Raw genomic sequence first — 17480 nt, forward strand, 5'->3', positions numbered from 1 at the left:
CTGGTCTATCTCTCGGTCTAAAAGGCAGGCGGGAATTGGGGTAGAGAAAGAGAAGAGGTAAGCTGCAAAGAAAGCCAAGACAAATGTCTTATAAGGAGAGCCCTATTGGATCAGACCAAAGACTTAACTTGTGCAAACGTCTCTTCTCACAGTGGCCAAGCAGATGCCAGTGGAAAGCCCATAAGCAGGGTGTGAGCACAATAGCCCCATCCTTCTTGTGATCCTGCTTGTATTTATTATATATTGCAATATTTACATATTATAAGGCACGTTTGAGGGTTTCCTTTAATTTCTTGTGCTGCCCATAAATAGTTTTATTAACATGGAGTTTATGTACAGATACATCATGGGTGGACATAAGATCTGTTTGGTGTTTGACTTCGTTATAAGAATGCAGGGTCAGCTCCAGGTCTGAGGGAGCCTGTGGCAGAGCAGTCTTTGCACCCCCTTTAACACCGGTGGTCTCCAGTAGTCTTACCCGGCAGTATGGGCTGCAGTAGCAGTGTCATCAGAGCTGGGCACTTCACTCTGAGCTGCCATTTCCCACAATGTAACATTGTCTGAAGCTTTATGGGAATTTTTAATAGCAACTTAGTGACAGCAGAGAACCTTGGGCAATTAGCATGGCAGTGGGGAGGTTGCTAGTGGCCACTTGGGACTCCAGCAGATGCTTCAGAGTGTTGTTTGCATACCCTGGTTCTGATAAAATGAATGAATTCTTCTAATATCACACGTATCTAGGTAATTTTAGCAATTAGTATCTCTCAAACTTTTATCAACTCACGTTGTCCTAGTTTTTTTGCTACCTCCCCCCCCCAAAAAATCAGGCACCAGCAGAGATCCTCACATGCAAATCATAGGTAATAGGTACCAGTCTAACGCTGGCATTAAAAGAAGAATAGAACAGGATAGCAAACAATCCCTCCTAAAACCAAACATAGTAGGCTCCAGAGGAAGGTTATTCCACACTTTCAAAGGTATGGCTGTGAAGGCCCTGCTTCTAATGGCAGCTGTATGGATTCCACAAAGACGGTAACTGAAGCAGGACTTAGTTTTATGAATACAGGTGCAGTTGGAGGAGTTAATATAAGGATAAACTCTTAAGTGGATGGGTCCCCTATAGAGCTTTAAACGTTGTGTAGAACTTTAATGGGTGCCGGGAAGCACTCCTTTCTAATTAAACACATTTTATACACATAGAGAGAGGCACACGTACCATAAGCCCAAGAGCCCCGTTGCTCAAATAACAAACATGGTTTATTAAAATATGGCTTAGTATTATGTGTGAATTCTGCCGAGCAGCTTAACTATGATTTGGTTACTGCCTACACGCCGCAGTTTGAATGCATGGTTTGTTGTTAGCTTACGACCCTTGGTTTAACTATGGTATGGTGTCACCATACACTGTCCATCCCTTCCTTAACCATGATTTGTTTAACCTTCCATCACCAAGTGATCAACAAACTGCAAAAGCCTGAGGCAAGAGCAGTTAGAAAAAAACTTTGGAGATAAAAGACATTTTTTATTATCTATGGAACAACTTGTGGTTAATTTCTGTCCCCAGATGTTGTTGGACTGTAACTCCCATCATCCTTGGACATTGGCTAAGCTGACTGGGGATGATGGGAGTTGTAGTCTGACAACATCTGGGGACCTGAGGTTGAAGAACAGTGTGTTAAAACAAATAACGGCTTAGCATTATGTATGAACCAGGCCTTTGTGTGCCAGGGCATATGTTGCCTTGAAACAAGAAAAGTAAGAGACAGATCTTTTCACATTAGGAAAAAAAACCTCAATGCTCTATAACTTGATTTATTTTAAATTTAGATTGCAGTAAATTAAAATTCCCTGGAATATGCAACAGTGCCATAAGAGAAAAAAAAACCTCTTTGATGAAAGCAAGATACCATGATAGCTATCTTGACTCTACTGTGAAATATACATCTTGAAGAAAATATGTAATTAATTTTCTTCTCTCATTCTGTCACCGATGTAAGGACTAAAATGTATCTGGTCCTTGAACGTTGTTGCTTTCGTCAAGTTTTCCAAATTAAATAGACTTTTCCATTTCATAAATAAGTTCTTTTAATTCAGTACAGACCTATCTAAGTTTTAGAAGTATGATATCCCCTGTTGGCAGTTTTAATGAATCTTAGCATATTGGAAATTAAAAATCATTATCTTGCCTTAGCGTCACATAGCTTGTCGTAAAATATATGGCTATGTACACTGTAAGCAAGGTTCAATTAACTTTACTGGATGTTGTTCAGATAAGTATTATGATTTATGACAGCACTTGGCAGCATTCACTAGGTAAATGCGATTCTCCTTTTGTTTTCTGCGAGTAGAACCCAAAGCATTTGGCTCATGAGATGGCTCTTTCCTAAGTCTACATTACCATGTAAGTGTTGACTTAACCATATGAAAGCAGGTGTATATGACATATTGACAGAAGCAAAATCCTGGAAATTCCTATAAAGCTACAGAAAGTGAACATAGAACACTGCAGAATTGGCACCATGTTTTGAGATAACCTTGTGCAAAGTGGACCTTCTCTGATGTTGATGGGTCCCACTGGGAATGCCTGGTAGTAGTGGCAATGGCGACAGCCGCAGCAGCAGTACTCCAAGGGTGACTAGGAGCTGGCGTGTTAAGCTCCCAAGTACCCTGGAGTACCCAACATCTCACTTGATGGAATCCTGGAAAATGCCACCCAACTACAACAACAACTTTATTGCAATCATAGCCATAAGCCTTTTGCAAGTACAAATACAAATACAAATACAGATAAATGTACAAAATCAAACAAACGTTAAACAAATTAAAAAGTAGAAATAAACCTATGAATCTGTTAGTCTATGAATAAAAAACTTCCTCAGTTTTTGTGCGGCTACCGCAAAATTTGCAACCGCAAGAGAAACTGATCTGGAGTAATCCGATAAAAGTATATTAACCTTATCCTCATCGGGGTAAGATACTATTGGTTCTAAAAATATTTTTAAATTTTTTTGTCTGGGTTGTTCATAAAGAGGACAATGAAGTAAATAATGATCAATCTCATCTACAGCAACACAGCCATATGAACATTGGCGTTGAGCCAGAGGAATACCTTTATACCTGCCCTCTAGAAAGGCTGAGGGCATGACTTGAAATCGAAGAGCCGTAAAAGCTCTTCTGATTTTTACTCTGTCTATAGTATCAAGGTAGTTAGACATATAGTGATTTAACTTAAAGCGTGGATACCAGTGAGAAAAGGGGGCCATCATAATATAGGCTCGATCTTGGCCTGCATCATTCTCAAATATGTAATTACGGAGGGCTATTCTATTTAGTTCTAGCACTTTAGCTTGAGAAAGATCATATTTTGTGAGTAACTGTAGACATTCCGAAGCCCAACCCTCAGAGTGCATCTGTTCCGTCCAGCATTGTTTCACCAGAGCTGTGTCCTCCATTTTGAGGATTCTCAGCCAGTATCGTATAATGGCCAAGTCAATACGAGCTGCTATCGATGGTAAGCCCAGTTCAGCTCTTAAGTGTGCTGCTGGCGTGCCTGGTGGTAATCCTAATATCGGTCTCATAAACGCATTTTGGGTAGGCTCCAATTGGCAACTGGCTAAAAGGCCCCACAATTCTGAGCCGTAAAGGATCTTTGGTATTATTTTAGATGTAAGTATTTTAATCACGGGGTGTATAAGTTGACCTCCCTGTGAGTAATAGAATCTTCTGGTCAGGCCTAAGATTTGTGTTCTGGCTAATGTCGTGGCTTTAATTTGCGCAGCCCAGGAGCATCTGTTGGACAGATGGATTCCTAGATATTTAAATGATGCGATCTGATCAATTGGGGTCCCATTTAATGTCCAAATGTTTTTAGCTTTGGAGAATTTGCCGCAGACCATAATTTTAGATTTGGTATGATTGATCTTAAGTTTCTGGGCTCGGCAATATTCCTCTAATTTACGCAGCATACATCTGAGACCGATTTTGTTCAAGGAACATAAGGCCACGTCATCCGCGTATAAAAGAATGGGGACCTTTTTATTGCCTACTGAAGGTGGAAAGAAGGAGGGCGAAGACACAGCCTCTACTAAGTCGTTTATAAAGAAGTTAAACAAAAAGGGGGCCAAAAGGCACCCCTGTTTAACTCCCCTGGATACTGAAATTTTAGTTTATAAGGCGCCAGTAGTACCTAGGCGCACTTGAATGTTATTTGATTGATATAAAGCCCTGATCAGCCAATACAATCTGCAGTCAATATTCGATTGGGCGAGCTTTTGCCAGAGAAGTCCTCTGTCCACTGTATCGAATGCTGCGGAGAAATCAACAAATGCTATATACAAAGATGGCCAAATTTTTTTCTTTGTTTTTTTTATTAAATGATGCAATATATAGGCCTGATCAATTGTATTCCTTTTTGTTCTGAAGCCTGCTTGTTCCTCATATATGATTGAGTTTGTTTGCTCCCATTCATTTAATTTATTTAAGAGGAAGCGACTATAGATCTTCGCAGTTATGTCTAAAAGACTGATCGGGCGATAATTTGTTGGATTTGTAGGGTTCCCTTTTTTAAAAATCGGAACCACTATGCTGGTGTGCCATCCCCTTGGGATGCATCCTGTATTATTTATATTAGTAAACAGGGCCGCCAAGAGAGGGGCCCACCAGGATAAATCCTGAAGCAAGAAATCAAGAGGTAGCATATCCTCTCCAGGGTCTTTTCCGGCTTTCAGGGAATGAACTAACCTCTCGATCTCATCGATGGTGATTAACGGCCATAACGGGATGTCTTCTAGCTCTTTTGATATATCCACTGGTTTAGTGGAGAAAGAGCTGCCAAAGATTAAACTGAAATGAGCTAGCCATTCCTCTTGCATTATTGGGGGCATGGCTGTATAGCTCTTTGGTTTAAACTTCCCCTGCAAGAGACTCCAAAATTCTTTCTCATGTCCCAATCGAGCAGCTTTGTCCAAAGACCTCCAGTTTTCTTGATGAAAGGCAAGTCTTTTATCTTTTAGCAGGGATTTATAAGCTTTCCTCTGTAATGTAAGTTGATGGAATATTTCAATCCGGTTGGTAGCTCTAAAATTTTTAATTTGTCTAATTAACTGTTTCTTTGACCTCCTGCATTCATCATCGAACCATGATTTAGGCTGAAATGAAGCCGATGTTATAGTTATGGCTGTAATTCTAGGGCAAAGTTCTTCAATCAATTGTTCATAAGTTCTAATAGAATTCTGAGAATTTGTTATTACTAGCCGTTGTAAATAAGGAAATGGCTCTGATTGCAATATTGAATGGGCCTTAATCCCAACCTCTTGTGTCCATTTGCGTCATTTATACCTAAGCGTAGGTTCTGTGGCAGTTGTTTTTTTAGAATTATCACTATTTTTAGAAAAGGGAATGAGAATTAGCCTTAAAGGGAGATGATCGCTTTCAGGTCTCGATAATATATTAAGCTCTTTGACTCTATTAATTATATCGTATGTACCTAAAAAATAATCAACTAAACTAGTCCCTTGGCTTGCTAAATAAGTAAATGATCCCTTAGATATATCTAAAGAGGAGCCATTTAAACAAATCAAGTCAATTTTTTGAATTAATTGCGAAAGTGCTATTCCATATCTGTTGATAACGGAATCCTTAACAGATCTATTCTGTAATGTTAAGTGCCCGTATAGTTCATTAAGGGATTCATCATTTGATGGATTATTTTTTCCCATCCTCGCATTAAAATCACCTGCCAAAAGGATCTCATATGTTGGATATCTAGATTGTAGTTCGGCTAAAAATAATTCTAAAGTCGGCCAAGGAGATGCCTGAGCCATTGAGTTAAATGGAGAAATCTAATTATTAACACAAATAAAAGTTGGAAAGCCAGGGATTTTCATTCCCAAAGCTAGAGAAGTCTCCGGGTTCTTCACTTTTAAATCTATTATTTGGGCCGAAAGATAAGTATCTACTAGTGGCCCCCCTCTGCCACGGCCTTTCAAAGCAATTTTAGTGGCAGGTTTAAGCCATGAATTATATCCCTCAAACGTAAATGGATCCTCCGATGTAAGCCATGTTTCTTGTAAAAGAATGATATCGAATGAATGTAGAAACTGTAATAATGCGCTATCAGCTGTCTTACTCTTCCACCCTGCTATATTCCAAGAAATTATGGATAAGGAAGAGTTAGTCCCAGAGGTGTTTACTATGTTAACTCTACCTGTCATCTTAGTATCATTGATAAGACTCATTGAGTTAACTGGTGGGTTACACTGGAGTCAAGGATATGGAGTGATAATATTGATTTCTGGAGTAAGTACACTGACATTCGAAATTACTCTATATGCTTGAGTTGTTGTACAGGGGTAATTTACTTCTTTCCTCCGTGAACTATTTGGGGATCCTAGTTCTTCTGGTTGCAACATGCGCATCTCAAGCCAGGAAGCTGGGGGTACTGGCTTCCCTATGCTCGATGTTTCTTCTTGGTGCTTGAGGTTATATACACTCAGCTTTCTATCATGAGGAGAATCCCCGTTGTTTTTACTTATTAACGATGTAGGGGATTGATCTAGTTCTAATCTGTTCGGAGATTTAGAAAAATTAGTTAAAGAGAGTGAGGATCTTTGTGGTATATCGTTTTCACCTAACCCTGTAACATTTTGGGTCAAACAGTGAATAAGTTGGACTAGTCTATTTATAATTCCTCTTTGTTCTGAGTTAGGAAGACGGGAATAAGATTCTAATAAGAGCTGTTCTTCATGATTCAAGTCCTCTTGTTTGAGGATTTGCCGGTACGAATTAGATGATCGATCGTTTGAATTAGAAAATTTTTGAGTAATATGGCTTATTAGCGGAGTTTGAGAAAAATTCGCCTTATTATTTGATTGTATAGAATGACCGTTAAAAATTGAGATCGGGGGGGCCTTATTTGTAAAATATCGTTGAATTAAATAGCCATATGAAAACAGTTCATTTCTGATTTTATAGATCTGCTCAGTTACTTGGGGTGACTGGAAGGTAAATATAACCCGTTTTTCATAGGTGTGCGAATATAAATGAGTTACATGCTTTATATATCCCTGGGACGTAATATGCGGTAGAGAAAATCTAAGACAAGAATCAAAGTGTTGTCTGATATTTAAAGTTCGTCTGTCTTGTTGCTTTGAAAGTAGTAAAATGACTGCTAATTTGTCTCTCCTTAATTGTAGCTCCCATTTTGTATCAATGGCGACATTTCCATACAAAGGACTAATATGAGTTGAGTTATAAGAGTCTTGATCTCGATCCAGACTCTCCAAGATAGTTGTAGTTATAGGTATATCCTTTCCTAAAGGCGAGCTGGATCTATTCTGATGTTGAGGACTAGGGTTTTTATTGGGTTTCTTTATCCCATCTCTTACTGTAGATTGGAGATTATTATTAGGAGCATCCAATAACTTGAATAAGGGTTTGTAATTCAGTCTCTGCTTGTATTTAGGTCTAATGTTTTTTAAATTCTTCGATTTTTTCTCCATTTTTTTTGCTCTTCGAGTAACCCGTTTAGAAGTCATTGTACTCTTATTTGTCAAGACAGGCTTCTTAATCAAGGTGTCTTGGATGGTTATATTATAATCCTCACTGTTATGGGTGTTTAATAATTCTGTATTTTTTTGTCCTATGGACTTGATCAAGGTGGTTAGAAGGTTATTCGTCTCAGCAATATAAGTTTTTATTGAGTCCAGGTCTTCTGTAACCGCCATCCCCCATCCGAGGGATAAAAGATTTAAATCATTCTTTATCTGCAAGGGAGAGGAGTTGTTTGATGGCTGAATCTCCGACAAGGATGAGCAATCTTCCTGCATTTCAACAGTAGAGTCAACCGTGATTAGTTCTGAGGGATACTCTTCTTCCTTAGAGGAGGCTGAATAATTAAATCCTGCATCTTGGAGTTCTGTAGCTAAATTTTTAGCTTGTGCGTCCTCTTTAATTGGGCGAATTGTTAATTGCTGGTCTAAAGACCAGTCGTGGTGCGCTATTATTTGTGATTTGTCCTTTAGTTCATTTAATGTTGGTAACGAAGGCTCACTACAATCTAAATTCAGAGGAAAGAATTGGGTTATCTTTGCTTGTGTTGTTCCAGGTATAATCAATCCTTCCTTGTGTGAAATTTCCAACTCTCGGCATTTTTTCCTTGTTAGCATCGTTAAAGAGATAGCCCAGTCCAAAACTAAGCTCTATAATCCAAATTTCCCGATAAAATGCCGTGATATAAAGATTTGTCCATATGTTCTCTAATTAGCTGGTGCTGTAGCTAAATCCTTATGTTCATTTCAGCTTTGGCGTGTAATCCTGAAATACAAGATTCAGGATTTCTATCGCCAGTTATCTTTGCTACTGTTTGTTTTTTAATTGTTACAGCTCTAAAACCTTGTGCTTCACACAGCAATTTATCCGATAGTCCTGAGTGCCAAGTCTTTTCCTTTCATGACAGACTTGGGTGTGTTCCCAGTTCTAATCAGTTAGAGATTTGAAAGTTATAAATAATAAACATTGGAGCAGAAATAGAAAACGTCTCACCCAGACCGGAGGCGGAAGTCGACCACTATATAACACTCGGATTGTTGACAAAATAGGGCCACTGAGAAACAAGAGAGAAGGATCAGTTTGTTTGAGGTGGTGGGTGGTGGAGAAACTGCAGGATTTGCAGAAGTACAAAAATGGAGAGAGAAACTTAAGGCAGCACCAAATGCCACCCAGGCATGAAATGGTGGTTCACTGACCCAGTCTGCTGGCATTGCGGCCCTGGCAGCTGCCCTAGAATTCCAGGTGCTGACACCGAGCCTGATACACTGTAATATAAACATCTTTAAGACCATTTCAAAAGGGTTCAAAATTAGTAGGTGGGCTTCCAATGGATACATGATTCCAGCCCCCTGGAATCAGTTACCAGCATAGGCACCCATGTAGTACCTTAATATTTAGACAGCTATTGAATACATTTTTATTCAGAAGGCTTTCCCTAAAATGTGACTCAGTCATTTTTGGAATAATACTTGTACAATTGTGGAAATGGTTTTATTGTTGTTAGTTCACTGAGTCTATTGTCTTTTTGTATTTTATCTATTTTTTTCCTGTTGTACTTGTACAGACCCTCCATGGCGCAGAGAGGTAAGCGGCGGTAACGCAGCCAAAGCTCTGCTCATGGCCGGAGTTCGATTCCAACAGAAGGAGGAAGTTGAATCTCCGGTAAAAGGGGTCAAGGTCCACTCAGCCTTCCATCCATCCGTGGTCGGTAAAATGAGTACCCGGCATATGCTGGGGGGTAAAGAAAGGCCGGGAAAGGAACTGGCAATCCCACCCCATATATATGGTCTGCCTCGTAAATGTCGCAAGACGTCACCCTAAGAGTCGGAAACGACTCGCTCTATAAGTGCGGGGACACCTTTACCTTTTATAAATCTTCAAATAAATAAATAATACACAATGACAGAAAAAGTCATCCTGGCCTGTCAGCTTTTGGCCAATATAAAAAAAAAAAAAAAAAGATCCTTGTGGTACCTTAAAGACTAACACATTTATTATGGCACATGCTTTTGTGGACTTTTTTTTTTTTTTAGGGGCCACAAGACTGTTTCTTTTGCTGCAATACATGGTTATCTCTCTGGAATTTTTGAGCAATATGCTATTTTTAAAATAGTATTAAGTAAGCACTGTCAGACATAAATTACTTGCTCATGTACCCACTCAGAAGCTTAGCTCTTGATGCTTTTACAATTAATCTAGTTGTATACTTTTTCTGAAGGTCCCGTCTCTTTCTCCAACAGGAAGGAGAAAACATTTTCTATCTAGCTGTTGAGGATATTGAAACAGACACAGAATTGCTGATTGGTTACCTTGACAGTGACATGGAAGAAGTAGAGGAAGAAGAGGAGGAAGTAATCACTAACCAGGAAGAAGATGATAGCATTATCAACAACGGCAACAGCAGCCATAAGGAACTGCAACAAAATAGTGAAAAAGGTATGGATGAAATTAAGGTGAATGGAAATCATACATATCTGCTTAAACGCGCACAGTAATCATTTCTTAACTTAAGTAAATAAGGGGTAGCTTTCTGTATAGTTTGAGATTTTGGTAATTTCTGGTGAGAAATCTACAGAACTGGATGACTTCAGCATTGCCTGAATACCCTGTCTGGAAATGTCTGCACCAAGTTCAGGTTGTTCATGAAGTGGCAGCCTAAACATGTAAAATACTTGGGTTACAGTTTTCAGAAGAGTTTACAAATTATGTTTGCAAGCCAGCAAGACTGCTTCAGACTTTATCTTTCTGCCTCTATAAATTCAAAGTAGGATTCTGTTTTTACAAATTAATGAGAAATTCCATTTCACTGGATAAAGTAATCCAGAAAAAGAGGTTGCACAGAAATGAGCATAAGTAGATCCCTTCTCTGTTTTCAGATGTCAGCTGAATTTATTGTGTTTCTTTCTGTAGTAATATTGACTTCCCCACCTTCCACTTTGGAAACATTATAAATATTTTACGTAAGATGGTCTTTTTTTTCAAACTGTAATGTTCCATTTTAAAGTTATATTTATATTTTATTGTATATTTTAAATGTTTTATAGTCTTTTTCTTTTATTTGATGATTTGTCTTATCGGGTCTGTGACTGCACAATAAATTGAATTGAATGGAATTATAAATATTTTCTTCTTCATTAGAGGATTTTCTTAGAATAAATCTACCAAATATATCAAGGAAATGATTTCTTTCTTACTTTTCTCTCTCTGCCGTGCAGACTCTTTTAGTTGTAAAGAGGACCATGCCTGTCCCAACTGTGAATCCAGTTTTGCCAGCCAGGAAATCCTAGCTGAACACCTTCAGACATTGCACCAAAAACCCAGTGAGGAAAAGGAATTCAAATGCAGAAATTGTGGGAAGAAATTCCCAGTTAAGCAAGCTTTGCAGAGACAGTAAGTCTGTAACATCAGAAACAATGAACTTCAGTCACTCAGACAATTTCTCTTGTTTGTGGATGGATGGATTGCAGACTTAGCAAACCTATTTAGGCTACTTTACATTTTACATTTTTTGGTGTACATTTAAAACACGTAGAAACTGTAATGGGAATGTGTCAGAACCTGTGTGCATTGTAACAGGTATGCTTGTAAGGTAACCAGGATTGGCTTTGACTTCCTGATGAGGGTATCCTCAGTGAGCAACCTGGGTTTCTCCTGTGTCATCTATGAAAAGACAGAAAGTCAATGGGTGTTCTGGGACATGAGTTTGTGTATTGTGTAGACTTCCATGCTAGTCTCCAGGCATCATTCCAAGTACCTCAGCCATGTTGACTGTTGCCACTGAACATTTTTGGTGATGCAGCAGGCTTGGTGAACTTGTTATGAATGTATGGATCCTTTGTTCTGTTCACCCCAGTATTGGAGTATGTGGGTGGGGTGAGGCCATCCTCCCACCCCTGGCACCACTGCTGCTTACCTGGGTGGGGATAAGGTGGGATAGGGTGGCAGCGAGTTTGGGTCATGCAGATGCACCAATGGGATTGCCAGTGACAGTGGTGGCTCCACCCATGCAACGGGTCAGCAATAGCAAAGCCAGTGTAAGGACACACCATGCATACCTCTCCTTCTCCTTGCCTCTCCTTCTAATGCAGGGGTGGGGACCCTCCAGGCCACAGGCCAAACTTGGCTCATCTGTGATTCCAGTTTGGCCTGTGAGGCTGGTTTCCCCAAACCACACCCACCTGCCCCACCACATGATGTAATATGTAATGTCAGGTGTGGGGTGAATACTGACATGTCTTCAAAGGAGCTCTTGATTGTTCCATTGATAGAGGAAGGTGTGCTGCCACTGCCTATCAGCTGATGGGCAGTGGCAACACACTTTGCTTTGGGCAGAGGAAGCAGTTTCCACTGAAATTGCTGTTAAAATGGAGGGGGGGAAATCACCATTTTAGTAGCAGTTTCAGTTGAAACCACTTCCCCTCTGGGGGGCTTCAAACAACCGTGTGTTGAAAGTCCTTTTGCAAACTGCACTGGGGCTGCTCTTTGAACCTTTTTTTCAAAAGAGTGAAAAGCAGCATGGGGCTGTTTGCAAAGGGGTTTCAAACAGCCCTGCACTGTTCTTTGAAACTCCAGTTTTCAGAAGTTTAAAGAGCAGCATGGGGATGTTTGCTAAACAGCTTGCAAACATACTTGCACTGCTCTTTAAACCTCCAGTTTTCAGGAGTTTAAAGAGCAGCGTGGAGCTGTTTGAAACTCTTTTGCAAATAGCCCTGCATTGTGTTTTGAAGTCTCAACAATCAGGGCTCTAATGCAGAGCATCTGATGCCATAGTGAATCTAATGTTCTTCAGTGTTGTGAGTGCTGTGGACTTAGAAGCACAGTGTCTATGAGTGCAGCATAGAAACATTCATAATTTAACAAGAATGCTCCACTTGAAAGCACAGCAGATTGATTACTCTGAGTTAGTGGTTCCAAACCTTTTTTTCCCATGGAGCACATGAAAATTGTTGAGGGTCTTGGCACTGTGTAATGATTTTTCTGCCTGTTGTAGCAGTTGTAATGCGCAATGCTAGATGCTGTATGGTTTTTAGTTGCATGTTTACAGACACTTCGTGGACTACCTGAATGAAGCAGGGGTCTGGGAATAACAGTTTGGGAACCCCTGTTCTACTTTGTATAAGTTGATAGTAAGCCCAAATAAGTTCAGTAGGGCACACTCTTGAGTGCTTATAAGAATTGGTGCCTCAAATAAGTTCGACTATTAGCGTGTGTGAACATTTTTGGTGAGGAGTGCCCTTAACAAGCAGCACTTCTGTCCGGAGACTGACCAACAGGCAAGTGTGCACTCTGTTCCCCTCCAGCCATCAACATGGGTGTGTGTGTGTGTGACTAGGATTGTGCTCTTATTCTGCTCTGTTTTATGCTCCCCATTTTGAATTGTTGTTGTTTCATGATTGTGTATGTGTATGCATGATACTGTAGTTGTAAGAATGGTAGTGTTTTTAGTTTTTAATAGTTGTTACGGGATTTTTGTAATGGAGTTTAAATTGTATAAATATACATCTTTAAACCACCTGTGCAGCACTGCAAACAAGTAGGCTTTGTCAATTGTTAAATAATATATATGTGAAATAGTGAATGATGAAATACTGTAGATATATGTTGAAACTATTTCAGCTATTTCTCGATTTTATTATTCACATATTGTTTATATATATTGAAAGATTATGTGTAATCATTTTTTCCAAAATACAAAAAACCCTCATGCGATCATGTAACATTTATTGTACATAGAAAGCAAGCACAAAATAAAAGAGAACAATGTAAAAGTGTTAATGAAACCATTTTAAGGCTAAATTAATAACCAAAACACATAACTAGATCAAACAAACTTGCAGCCTATATAGAACATATTAAAATTAGAAAAAGCCAACTATAAGATTCAAAGGATCTTTCAACCAAATTAAAGGTATATACAAAGCAGCTATACAAAGACAATAATTTGTGAGAAAGTATTATTAAGTCTGATATAAATATATGGAGATGCATTGTAACCTTTTGGTAGTATTTGCTTTTCTCCAGGGGATTCAGGATGTGAAAATATTCCATATTTTAACTGTGTATTTTGTTTTGGAAAAACAGACCTGGGAACATGCTTGAAGTAGAGGGTGAAAATGTCTTAAATAAATATTGTACACTGAAGCTGCAACAGAGCACTGGAAATTATGCAGGCCAAATACCACACAACCCTTCTTTCCAACAAAAGTGAACTTGCAGACTGAGATGTAATTTGTGTAAATGATGCTAGTTAAATAAAATGGGCATAATTTCCCAAAAGCAGAAATTTTAGAATAGTTTTCTGTGTCTTGGTATGTACTACAAACAGTCTGTATGTAAGCAGATCACTAGAATGCAGTGCATCTATAGAGATCCATTGTGAATCAATCATTTTGAATGTGTTAATGTTTGTGGAATAAGAAAAAGAGAGAAAAGTTTTCAAAAGTGCTCCAAATATTGTATTTGTTAATGCCCAGTGCATTTTGGAAAAAGTTTTCCTTCTTCAGGAGCAATTCTTTTTGTTGGAACACAGCAGAAAAATACTATTGAGGCTCCCTCGGCCCTGTCTGCACTACAGTTGATGCCTCTTCCTAGGGAACTCTGGGAATTATAGCTCTGTGAGGGGAATAGGGATCTCCTAACAACTCTCAGCACCCTTAACAAGCTACTATTCCCAGGATTCTTTGGGGGAAGCTTTAAATGTATTGTGCAGATGGGGTATAAGCTTTAAATGTATTGTGCAGATGAGGCCCTCTTTGGACAAATAGAGGCCAGGATTTGTTCAAACCCTGAAACCAAATGGATCTTGGAATGTTTGGCTTCTATTTTCTGTTTGTTTTTTTAAAAGCTTTTTTTTGGTAAAGAATTTTAAACACCTTTTAGATATTTTTTTTTAAATCCAAACACAACAGTCTCTAACTTTGTTTTTTATGACAAAAAGTGCAAACAGTTGAAGTATATGCATGTGTTTTCTTTTGTCTTTCCTGATAGTGTTCTCCAGTGCACAGAGAATGTCTGCCCGGGGGATCGTTCAAGAAGCTTTCAGTGTTCTGTTTGCAACATGTCCTTCAGCTCAGAATTGAGGTTCCATGTCAGAATTACTGGACTACTCTCATCCTGCTGCTGACCTTCCTTTTGCATGCTTGCTTGCTTTGCAAATTTCTTAGTTGTTTTCTGAACCCTAACTGTGCAAGATGAAAAATGCTTTCATGCCTACCTGCAATAGGTTATGCATGAAGTGACCCCAGACGTCCTCTGCACAGCATGTGTTAAGCGTACTTAAAATGCCTGCTATGTGGCTGGGTTTTCTGGAGGGGGGAGGCGGAGAAGCTATTTTTTGATGTTTTATTTTCCCCACTTCTCCAACTATCCAACATCAGCTATGAGCAACACAAAGAAGCATGCCGTGGTGATGCCAGGTTCGTATGCAAGGCTGACAGCTGTGGGAAGAGATTCAAGAGTAAAGATGCTCTGAAAAAGCACAAGGAAAATGTTCACACTGGTGAGTATAACATGTTGAAATCACCAGTGTTTAGTGAGCGACATTCCAGTGTTAATGTTTCCTTAGTTGAATCTGTATTCAAGAAAATGTTGGCCTATCAGTGACTATTAGCTGCAAGAGCTAAAGTGTTCAGAGGCAGAGAGAGAGAGAGCTCCATGTCACTTATTGGGGTTGCTTTTAGAACTTGTGTAAACCCTATAATATTTGCATTGGTCGCCAATTAATTTCCAGGCCCAATTCAAGGTGCTCACGCTAACGTTTAAAGCCTTAAACAACTTAAGGCCCAAATATCTGAGAGACTGCATGCTTCCCTACACACTTACAGACCCTCTTGGATGTTAAGATCAGCAGACAGAGCCTTCTTGGTACTTCTGCCACCCTCAGAAGTTCAGGAGGTGGTGGCCCAGGAGAGGACATTCTTTGTGACAGCCCCTAAGTTGTGGGATTCCCTCCCCACATAGGTGTGTCTGGCATCTTCAGTGTACAGTTTTCGGCAAATGTTAAAGATGCACCTCTTTACTTTGGCCTTTGACACCTGAGATGCATGTTTTCAATAGCCACCCTATCCCTGTGATGGTAATTTGTTTTAATTGTTTTTCATATTGAATTTTAAGCTGTTGTAACCCAACCTGAGGCCTGCTGGTGAAGGATTATCCGTATTAGTATTAGTATTATCATCAGTATCAGTATCATTATCATTATTATTGATGGTCTGATACAGGACATTTGTGGAAAGAAAGAACAGGGGAAGTCTTATCACCACCATCTGGGCTGGCATCAGTACACGGCACCCTTGTTCAAGGCAGTAGGCCTCTGAATACTAGCTGCTGAGAATTATAAGTGAGGAGAGTGTTGGTGCACTCAGGTCCTGCTTGTGGGCTTCCTACAGGCATCCGGTTGGCCACCATAAGAACAGGATGCTGGACTAGATGGTCCTTTGGCCTGATCCAGCAGGGCTCTTATGTTCTTGGCTAGCTGCTGAGGCCCAAGCATCACAGCAGGGCCACCAGCACTGATATAAATGCTAGTGTGATCCTTCCACCCATTTCCCCTGGCTGTAGCCTGAGCTGACCTGTGTAGCAGTGGCTGGATCTGGGAGTTTTAACATGATGAGCACTTTTCCCTTATCCAGCCACTGCTGCCAGGTAAGCCTGCCAGGCTCACTGGCTAGGTATTGTTGAAGTCAGAATGCAGGGCTAGATGGGATGAGGTATCCTCAGAGCTTGGAAAAGTTACTTTTTTGAACTACAATTCCCATCAGCCCAATCCAGTGGCCATGCTGGCTGGGGCTGATGGGAGTTGTAGTTTAAAAAAGTAACTTTTCCAAGCTCTGGGTATCCTTATGTGCTTCCATTTTGAAATTGTCTGAGAGAAGCTATTGAAAAACAGCCAAAGTCTTTATAGCATCAGAATTGTCACATTCAAAATTTGATATGGAATCTTTTCCACAGTTCATGTGTTTCATGCTCACATTGGGCTAGAGCTGCCCACCAGGGGAGAATCTGGGGTTTATTTGGAGGTTTCTGTTCCATTAGAAAAAGAGCATAAGAAGAGCCCTGCTGGATGGACCAGAGGCCTATCTTGTCCAGCATTCTGTTCCCATAGTGGCCACCCAGATGCTTATAGGAAGCCCACAAGCAGGACATTTGCTCAATAGCACTCTTTTGCTTGTACTCAGTGACCTGCTGCCTCTGATACTGGATGTAATTTAGCCATTATTACCAGTAGCCATTGCCAGCCTTATTCCGTTCCACTAAATTGTAAAAGGATTCGCAAAACAACTTTTGGAAAGGGTAGTGAAATTTGCTGGGAGAGGTCCCTAAGGTGACATGAAGTTTTACCAAGTGCAAAACATCAGACTGGGTATGGAGGATCCTGCTCAGCTGAAACATACAAGATACTTGGAGGAAAGCCAAACAGACAAACAAACAAAATATTCACAAGGATACTTGTACATATCCCTCGACTTTCCCAGGATTACAAAGATGCACAATTTAGGCCGTTTTCTCGCTTTTAAGTTACAGAACAGATGTGCAGTGTTGGCATTGGCTCACAGATTAGCCTGAAGCTTAATTGGGGTGAATGGAAACTTTTCTTGGTATTAGTTAATTATGTTAAAGGGCAGAGGAAAAGATGTATTACAGATTCAAATCAGAAGGGGTTTTGCTGTGCTCTTAATTAATTTGTAAGACAGGAAAATATGTGCAACTTTCAGAAGCTAAAGAAATTAGATGCTTTGTCTTCTGCGTATGACTGAAGCCCCAAAACAAGCCACTGACCAGATTTAGGGTGTGTTTTTTTAGGAGGGAGAATAGTGGGTAATGCTGTGGAGTACCTGCAGTCCTAGACTTACTTGGTTTGCATAACATGGCAGAGAAGCAACACAATAATAACATAAATGGTGGTTTAGCATCAGAACCTGGGACAGTACACT

General features: G+C 39.8%; 1 protein-coding gene across 4 annotated transcripts in view; it reads left to right on the forward strand.

The window, feature by feature from the left end:
• The window catches only part of PRDM5 (PR/SET domain 5), a 186725-nt gene that overhangs the window by 46303 nt on the left and 122942 nt on the right, over window positions 1–17480 (forward strand). For all 4 annotated transcript variants that reach the window (XR_009757961.1, XM_061585206.1, XM_061585207.1 and 1 more), the window contains exons 4-7: window positions 9789–9984; window positions 10764–10938; window positions 14536–14628; window positions 14925–15046. Coding sequence is in view for 3 of the 4 variants with exons in the window: in XM_061585206.1 (XP_061441190.1) it covers window positions 9789–9984; window positions 10764–10938; window positions 14536–14628; window positions 14925–15046 (586 nt within the window). In the remaining variant the exon portion in view is untranslated. The remainder of the gene's footprint in view (window positions 1–9788; window positions 9985–10763; window positions 10939–14535; window positions 14629–14924; window positions 15047–17480) is intronic.

Source organism: Rhineura floridana, chromosome 9 (assembly GCF_030035675.1).
Source record: "Rhineura floridana isolate rRhiFlo1 chromosome 9, rRhiFlo1.hap2, whole genome shotgun sequence".
Lineage (NCBI taxonomy): Eukaryota > Metazoa > Chordata > Lepidosauria > Squamata > Rhineuridae > Rhineura > Rhineura floridana.